Source organism: Limulus polyphemus, unplaced genomic scaffold, assembly GCF_000517525.1.
Source record: "Limulus polyphemus unplaced genomic scaffold, Limulus_polyphemus-2.1.2 Scaffold5394, whole genome shotgun sequence".
Taxonomy (NCBI): domain Eukaryota; kingdom Metazoa; phylum Arthropoda; class Merostomata; order Xiphosura; family Limulidae; genus Limulus; species Limulus polyphemus.
Window position 1 is genome coordinate 1 of NW_013671004.1, and position 9,680 is coordinate 9,680.

Sequence of the window (9,680 nt, forward strand, 5' to 3'; positions counted from 1 at the left end):
GCCTTCAAGCCATTGCTTAATACTGAACCTGTAGAATTTCTCTTTTGTAGTATTCCAGAAGTTTGGACTTCAGGCCATTGTTAGTTACTGACTGCATACAGATGAGTCTGAGAACCTGACAATTGAAAACAGAAAAAAAAATTAACTTGTTTACAGTTCTATGTTTAAATGTAAAAGTTTACTTTTGTTACAGTGATAAACCTGAACATTGGACTATCTATGCTGTGTTCGCTGCTAGTCAAACTATTAATCTTTTCAAGTAAACCTGCATTTAAGTGAAAATGATACAGCTACTTAATTTACATCTTTCAGAAAAGACATTTTACTGATTTTACTTCTCTCACAAAAGCAATTTAAACTGATCACAATTTTTACCTTGATTATCGGTTCTTGTCTAGCTATACATTCTTCTATATAAGGGTTTGCCTTGTCCGTCTCAATTCCGTTCATGAATTCTGTTAAAAAAACAAATAAAACTTTAAAACAACAGCTGTTGCATTGTATATCCAAGAGCAATACACTACTATCTTATAAATATTGTGTGTTGTGTTTGCTAAAATAGACTATAATTATTTAAAGTCATTGAACTGAGTCTTTCTGTTACAGCAGGTATTTGACCATCCCACTACAGATTAAATGGATTACATCAACCTCGTGACTCCAAAATGACCACCAGAGTTTGCTAACATGGACTATAATTACTTAAAGTTGTCGAATTGAGTCTTTCTGTTACAGCAGGTATTTGACCATCCCACTACAGATTAAATGGATTACAACAACCTTGTGACCCCAAAATGACCACCAGAGTTTCCATACTATAACATCTAATATGTTTTGTGTATCTTCACAAAATTTTGCAAGCTCTCAATAAGCATTACAAGCCTTTTTTAGACAAAAAATCAGAATTTTTAATGAAGTATTTTCACTAAAAATTCTTCCTTGAATATGTGGAGTCAGAGTGTTAACTGCTTCGAATGCAAAGTAATTTTCATACTGAGATTAAAAATACTTTTATTCATCTGAAAAATTTGGAAATTTCATTTGTGTAATCTCTAAAACCTTCTAAATATATTTCAAACTTATTTTTCAGTAAAACTTAATTTTTTTATCTTTTATTTTTCTCTACCCTAACTCTATTCAAGATTGGTCAAATTAACCGACCATGTAACCACCATAAACAAAATAGAAATCTAAATTACCCATTTTTTTTATTCCTAGAATGCCTTCAAATTCAAACATGAAACTGCATTTGTTTATCCTAAATAACTTAAATCTCATAATCTGTTCTTTGAACTGTGTCTAACTAATATTCCCACCACACAAGTTGTTAATCACTTGGCAAACAAGTAGCTCATGTTATCCCAATGAATTAGTAATGCACAGGCTACTCATGAGCATACCTCGTGAAAGTTTTATTATTATAAATATTTTTCTTTATTTTACCTAATCTACTCTTATCTAAGGTAAACAGTTTCAAATTATTACCTTTTAGTTACATTTATAAATATAAATAAAAAACATACATGAAAAACTAGAATTTTTGTACTTAAATGGGTCTTCTTTTTTTTTGCTGTCGACTGTTGAGGAAACATAACCATACTTTTTATACTAATGATACTACTGCACTGAATAATTTTTTATTTCATTAAATAATGCAAAGCAGACAATGTTCTATAACTATCATAATTTTTCCTGGCTTTCTAACTATGTGATAAGAGCTGTTAAAAATTCAGCTAAGCTCATCGATGTGTTTCCCATTGGAATAAAGTTTGGACTGGGAGTGAAACAGACATTTCTCTGTACAGAAAACATAATATAATACATCATTTGATAGATTAAAACTTTGGATTTCTATTGGTCATAAATAATATAGTACTAAACGTCAGAGAGAAACTACTGAAAATTTGTGAAAGAGAGGATGTGACAAGTGGGCATGACAAGAAATGTCTGATTTTCTAGTTTATGGCTCTGTAGCCAAATAAGACTTAAGGCTATAAAAAATTATGCTTTGCCTGAGTAATAACAATATTATAATGAGTAATTTACATTAAACTACTATAAAAGCCCATAAAAAATGATGGGAAACAATTGTTGAATGATTAACGAAAATTATAAAATGTTAACATTTTCTTACACTGAAAATTTATTTCCAATAGGTACTTCCATCCTCTAACTCTCGATCCTGGACTGCCCTCTAAGCATTTTTAAAATTTTCTGCTAACAGCACACCAGTCTTTTATACCCCACCAGTTTTGCACCATTTCAGAACACGTGCTGATCATGTGACTGCCCTGCACCAATTGTACTGTGACGTCCATACTAACACAGTTACTTTCATCTAATATTCTGGAACAGTCCTCACTTTTGAGAAATGGCAGATAAAAACTAGAAACATTGTCATATCAGTGGGAAAGAAGGGTGGGAAGTGAGTGATAGGAAGTAAGTACCTACCAGAAATACATGTTCAGTGTAAGAAAACGTTAACTTCCAAAATGGTCTCACCTCCCCTCACTTAAAGCTAGAATCCCACATTGTAAAGGTGGAGGGGCAGTGGATGTGCATGAATATCCAATCAAGCAGAAAGCAACTGCACTGAAAGAACAGGTGTGCAAAAATATGAAAAGAAAGCGCACCTGTGGGGTATAGCATTATTTCTGGGACAGGTATGCTCTTTGCCCGGTAATTAACACAGGAACAAAGAGAGGGCAAAATTGAATTGGCAGGCAACAATGCATTCAGGAAAGAGATGTACAGCATCGAATCAGTGGAAAAGTGCTGTAGAACCGTGACATAAAACAGTATGGCATTGACAAACACAAAAAGTCTAGTGTGAAAGCAACAACAGGCATGTATATGTATGTGCCAAGAGTACTGCCTTGGGTTACATTGGAGTATGTCCAGTGCAATCCATCCGGGTAAAACATCCAGTGGAAATGCCTTGCATGAGATATTGTGAACAACAAGTGCAGTTCTCCCAAACAAAAAACATCCAGGGGAAGCACCTTGGATATGTAGGATAATGAAAAAACAAATTACGGGTATGAGTGTAATGGTGAGGGTTTTCATAACCAGCCCATTGTCAACATACCTGTCATACTTTGTCTCCATATGTAGCAGGCCGGTAGTACTGTCCATAGTGACAGTGAGCCATAGTATGTTGCCAAAGAAAAACGAAATAACTATACATGGCTAGGGCTAAAGAACCATGAATTGTATGTGAACAGGCCAAGTGTGGTCCACATGGGCAAAAAGCATGCAGGGGAAGTGCCTTTGAATACATCGGATTATGCCAAGTGTGGTTCATCTGGGCAAAAAACATCCAGTAGAAGCACCTTGCATAAGATATAGAGATCAACAAGTGCAGTCTGCCAGGGCAAGACAAAAGGAACGGAAAAGGAGGGAAAGATCAGGGGATGAAAAAGCTTTCTGGAAATGGGAGAATCAGAAGGTGTTTGACAGGGCAGCCCTATAAATAGAAACAGATGATACGTACAAACTCTAAACAAACAACCATTCAAAGAACTGGGAAAGATGAGGTACTGAATGACGGGAGGGGCAGAGGCCACGGCGAATGGACCAAGGTATGAAGAGACCATTGCTTCTGGTACCCAGATAAGGAGGAAAGAGAAATGGAACTGGAAAGATGCTACACAAGGGGTGAGTCCCTGAGCTGAGGCAAGGGACCGAACAAAAGCCATTCATGAAGAGGGAGTTTGGTGACATCAAAATAAACTATGTCTGATCGCAGATGTCAGAGGAGAGACTGAAACAGAGGTAAGGGCAGGGAACGACGATCCAGTAAGGGTCAGAGCAAAAGGCACAACAAAGAGTGGTCTGGATAAGGGAAAAAGACTCTGGAGAGGAGGCTGATCAGAGGGTAGGCATATGGGTGAAGACCCTTCCAATCTTGACTGAACACATCTACTCCCATAGCTGAAGGGTGTGAAACCAGAGACCAAAAGAAAGGTATTTTGGCATTCCAGTGAGTGGCAAACACATCTATATGTGGTGTTCCCAGTTATGAACACACCCACTAAAATACCTGTGGAAGAAGGGACCACTCAATGGGGAGAACCTGGTTGAGTCAAAATAAGTGATCAGCCACCAGATTCATAACACCGGAAATGTGACATGCTAAGATTACCATATATTGGTAGTGGGTCCAGTGATGAAGATCCAGAGTCTGAAACTACAGAGATCTGGATTTGGTTCCCCCTTGTTTGGTGATATAGCCAATGACAGTGGAATAGTTGGAATAAACCATAACCACCTGCCCCGTCAGGAGCAGCAGGAAATGATACAGAGCCCGACAAAATGCCAGAAGTTCCAGGATGTTGAAAACAGAGAGTAGCCTCCTCGATGGACCATTGACCGTAAATCTCTTGGGATTCGAGGAAAGCCCTCTAACCAAACACATTTCCAAAAGAGAGAGAATACATGCTGAAAACTTACCACAGATCTCCTGGGAAAAACAACAATACCTAACGTAGGAGATTACATGGAGACAAGGTAACAGGTGGAAAGTGCAGTAGAAAGATATTTCCATGCAGTAGTTTTATCTGTCCTCACAAAAAATCTTAAGACCCAAACTCCCTGTGAACTAAAACCTGTATTTCCCCAGCAGACATCTTCGACCCTGGGGTCTGGGGAGTTATGTCAGAACCATTGTCGACTGTCACAGGAATTTCATCATCCGTCATGTTAGAAAAAAAGTGGAAATCAAATGCAAGAAGTCAAAGCTGATATATATATTTGTGATCAAGCACAATCAAATGTTTGTAGTCACATGGAGAGCTAGTTAAAACACACGTCTATACACTAGAATCGAGTGAGGATTGTTCTAGAATAGTAGAGGGAGTTAGCTGTGCTAGTATAGATGGCGCAGTGTGATTGGTGTAGGGTAGTCACAAGATCAGCACATGTTCTGAAATGGCACAGAACTGAAGGGGTATAAAAGACTGGTGCATCGTTAATGAAAAATTTTAACAATGCTTAGAGGGTAGTCCAGGATTGAGATAGCTTTCAGTGAAAGAGGTAAGACCAATTTGGAATTAACTCAAACGAATTTGTCTGTACTTCCATAATACACCTACTCTTCACTTGTTTCATCAGTCTTGAAGTAATTCTTTAATCACCATATTTTTAGTAAAACTATACAGAAAAATAAATGTTATCATGAACAAAAGTATGTGTGTACTCTGAAAGAGACTTAATAGCACACTTAACCATTTTCACTGTATACTAAGTCAGTAATTAGAAAACATAGTGCGGACATTCAGACACAAATTTTCAACTCTTTCGACTGTACAAAGGATAAAAGATATTTGATAGCAATAAACGTTTATTTTGCTTTATGTTTTACAACCAAAGAGGTAATATATATGTTAAAATACCAAAATAATATTTATTAATTAACATTTATTCACCACTTAAAACTTCTTAAACACTGACTCTACAACATTAGTAATATTAGGCCTATTTGTAGTCTAATTTAATAAATAAATGTAACATAAGGATTAGCAGAAACACTACTTGGTTAATTTTATTTTGCTTTCAGCTACAACTCAATGTCATAAAACTTCTGAATTAAACTATTTTGCTGTTATATCACCAAAGTTATATAAAAGAAACATTCTAACAAATCAACATGAATAAGGAGCATTCAACATAAACACCATAGTTGGCCTAAGAATAATCAGATGAAAGTTTATAGTTAGTTATTCTGTATTTATCAGAGGTGTGATAAATAAATTAAAGAGGGGAGACCTAGAGAGCAAATATCACAATTCTCATGCTAGGGAAAATTGAGGATTTGCTTATAAAATTAAGAATGTAAAACTTGTACATAATATTAAAATTTGGATTAATATGCCAAGTTTATTTGTATACCATGATAATAAAGTAGTTTAATTTTGAATGTAACTCAATAAAACCTCCTGACAGAAAACGATATGCGTATGGAAAGAATTAAACACCCCACCTTGCTCTACTTGCAAGGCTTCGAGGAATGCCTCTGTGTCAGTCACTTCTTTAATTAATTCAGCCATTGAAGTATCTAGGAAAAAAAATACAAGATCAGATTAATTAGTAATTGTAATTTATCATGATTATATGTTTATTATCTAAATAACAACTTTATTAAACCACAACACTAATTCACTAGGTACTTGTTATTCAATGAGTTTGGATCTGTGTATGATGAAGTCAGTCTAACCAGAGTGTTTAACCAAATGCTCAGTCACTGAACCATAACACATTAAAGTACATTATTAATTACTGGGTTATTTATTAGTTCTGATCTACATAGGTAGCTTACATTGATAATTAGGTTCAATAAACAAGGAATTGAAACAACTGAAAACTCAAACTCTGTCTTCAACCTTGAAGAAGCAACTTGGGTATAGCAATTATTTTTTGGATGTGTATATGCTAGTCACTTAATACGAAGTTATCCACTTGCATGTAGCAAATGAGTTTCTGAAGCTTAAATTTGCGATAATTGTTCAACATAACACTATCTACTCTAAATAAGTAGCAAGTGATTTTTGGATGCTTCTATGTGTGGTGGTGATAAATATGACACTATTTGCTCTAAATAATCAACTTATGTGTAGCAAGCGATTTTTTGGAAGCTTCTATGTGTGGTGGTGATAAATATGACACTATTTGCTCTAAATAATCAACTTACGTGTAGCAAGCGATTTTTTGGAAGCTTGCATGTGTGGCAGTCGATCAACAAACTGTTTGATTTCCCCAATCGTTTTAGCTCCGTGTCTTTCCTGCAATATTCAGATAATTATAAAAAAAAGAATAAAATACTCTAAGTTACAACAGAACGACAAAGATGTGAAAAAAAAAAGAGCATGAAACTTTTGTTTTTTTCTATACACTTACGAACAAACGTTGTTTTTTTGTTTTTTGTATGTTTTTAGTGGCAAAGCCTAGCTTATAAGAAGTTTTCCATAAAACTAAGCAAACTTTTTTGTCCTTGTGATGTTATTTTAAAAAAACTATTATTCATAAACATATAATCTTTACCAATAGAATTTTTTTACAGATTGTGCGTAGTGGTTTCTGGATTAAATGTATGTAGATTTTCTGCAACATTTACAACCCTCATGAAGACAGGATGGTAAAAACTGGCAAAAGAATAAAAGTATGGGTATTGCATATTCACTTTCTTAATACCTCCTAACACGTTCCAAATAGAAAATATTATTTTGGAGGTTAAAGGTCAGACAATTTATTCTGCTCACATGGCTTTACTTGGGAAAGTTAAAGATCAGAAAGTCGACTCTTATCTTCACAGCTTTACACGGGGAGACTAAAGGGCAAATGTTTTATCTTCGTAGTTTTACTTGGGGAGACTAAAGGTCAAATGTTTTATCTTTGTAGTTTTACTTAGGGAGACTAAAGGTCAAATGTTTTATCTTTGTAGTTTTACTTGGGGAGACTAAAGGTCAAATGTTTTATCTTTGTAGTTTTACTTGGGGAGACTAAAGGTCAAATGTTTTATCTTCGTAGTTTTACTTGGGGAGACTAAAGGTCAAATGTTTTATCTTCGTAGTTTTTACTTGGGGAGATAAAAGTTCTGATTCTTTGCTGAATGTCAATTTGAGAAACAGAAATGGTTCGGAAAGTTTATAACCATACTTGCCAACCTTTTGAAGAGAAAAATAGGTAAGACAATTCAAGACAAAAACGAAAATAAGCAAGAATTACTAGAAATAAAGTTTCAGAGGTCACCCCAATCATTTCACTTGAATCGTTAAAAACAATTATTGGCTTATATTTTATAAAGTGGATAGCATTACTTCTAAAATCATTAGGATTAGCAAGTACGAGTAAATTGAAATCTTTACATGTCAGTGATGAAAGAGCTGATTTCAGGTTGATCTTTACAAGCATAAACAGTTAATTTGTGTTGTTTAACAAGTAATAAAAAAATTTTGTAAATGTAAAATGATGTAGGGATGGCAGTGCCAAAGAGAATGCAAACAAAAATATAAGGTCGATACAGCTACACATAGATCATCCCTACATGACTTTCAACATTAAAATTTAATGATACACTGTAAAATGCACAAGTAGAAAATGGTTAAAAGGTCAGTCAAATCGACTGACCTCGTAGCAAAAGTCTGTAATAATCAAGACGTGTTTTGAATCAACTTGGTTTTCCTTGTACGTAAGTCTTAGGCTCTTAGTTACACTACATCGATGCCTACCCTGACATGACCAAGATATTATGATAAACAAACTGTATACCAACAGTCAGGAATATATAACTTCCAACTGCAGTAATATTAAAGTCAAGTGTGCATTTTGCAGTGTAACATTAAATTTTGATATTGAAAGTCATGTATGGATGATCTATATACCGATGTATTGTTCCTATACTCTTCCTTGCATGTTTTTTGGCAATGCCATCTGTATATCATTCTACATTTACAAAATGTTTTAACTACTTATTTTTGTGTGCTATTCACCTAAGAGTTTCAAACTAGTTTTACGGAAGATACCAATATCAAATACTTGAAAAAAAATTATCATATTTAAGACACTTTATCAAAAACAGACTGAATTTTTAATTTTTTATTATTATTAGTCCCACTTACTTTATCTAAGGCAAAATTTACAACAAGGTTCTTTTAATTTTCCAAGTTAAACCAAGCTAACTCATCCATCCTGGTTCTTGTTCTTAATTTTTTTCACATTGACAATCCTGATAGCCAACAAACAGAATTCAGTCTTGATCTAATCTGCACACAGTGACCATCTTTCGATTTTCAGTTTGCATTAACCCTTTCAAAATGACTTCTGTATTCTTAAAATAAAAATTATGTGTAAGGATGTATAAATGATACATAAGAAATGATTTCTGCATTTTGTGGAAGTTTTTGCAATGAAAAGTTTGTGAAATTTGCAAGTGCCATTGCTGTTGGGTTACATATGTTCCAAAAGGCATTATATCCCAGGTCACAAGAGTCCCAAAAGACATCATTGTCAGGTTACAAAAGTCTCAACAAGTATTTTTGTTGGGTTACGTGTGTCCCAACTGGTATTGTTGTTGGGTTACATATGTTCCAAAAGGCATTATATCCCAGGTTACAAGAGTCCCAAAAGACATCATTGTCAGGTTACAAAAGTCTCAACAAGTATTTTTGTTGGGTTACGTGTGTCCCAACTGGTATTGTTGTTGGGTTACGCGAGTCCTAAAAGCCATTATTTATCAGGTTATAAGAATCCCAACAGGTATTGTTATTGAGTTACAAATGTCCCAACAGCTATTTATGGAGACTGTTATATATATATATATTCTGGGGCAAGAACTTCCTATAATCAGAGTTTTATTTGTCTGATTTTGAAAAAACGACTGCATGTACTCTTACAAGACATTACTGATTCATATAAAACATATTTTGACGAAGTTTTACTCAGTATATCACAACAAAATAAAAAATATCATTATAGTGGCACCCGCTATATGGGATATATGGGTTTCACTAATCCTGCTCAAACATACACTGGGACACACATAACCTAACATTATTGAAAGGCTCAACACAAACAACTTGTTAAACAAGCCAAATTACCATATTTTTTGGAATATAAGATGCACCCTTATTTTGAAGACAAAATTTTGGGGGAAAAAAGAGCTACAGTCACATTTGAAAGATTTT

At 34.5% G+C, this 9,680-nt stretch overlaps 1 protein-coding gene across 1 annotated transcript in view; it reads right to left on the reverse strand.

Moving 5' to 3' along the window:
• Window positions 1-2: 2 nt before the first annotated feature.
• LOC106472515 (vacuolar protein sorting-associated protein 33A-like) overlaps window positions 3-9,680 on the reverse strand; it is a 41,222-nt gene continuing 31,544 nt past the window's right edge. Inside the window, exons 9-12 of the mRNA XM_013933170.2 lie at window positions 6,689-6,779; window positions 5,981-6,055; window positions 376-455; window positions 3-115 (exon numbers count right to left, since the gene is read on the reverse strand). Coding sequence (XP_013788624.1) covers window positions 17-115; window positions 376-455; window positions 5,981-6,055; window positions 6,689-6,779 — 345 coding nt within the window. The 3' untranslated portion in view covers window positions 3-16. The remainder of the gene's footprint in view (window positions 116-375; window positions 456-5,980; window positions 6,056-6,688; window positions 6,780-9,680) is intronic.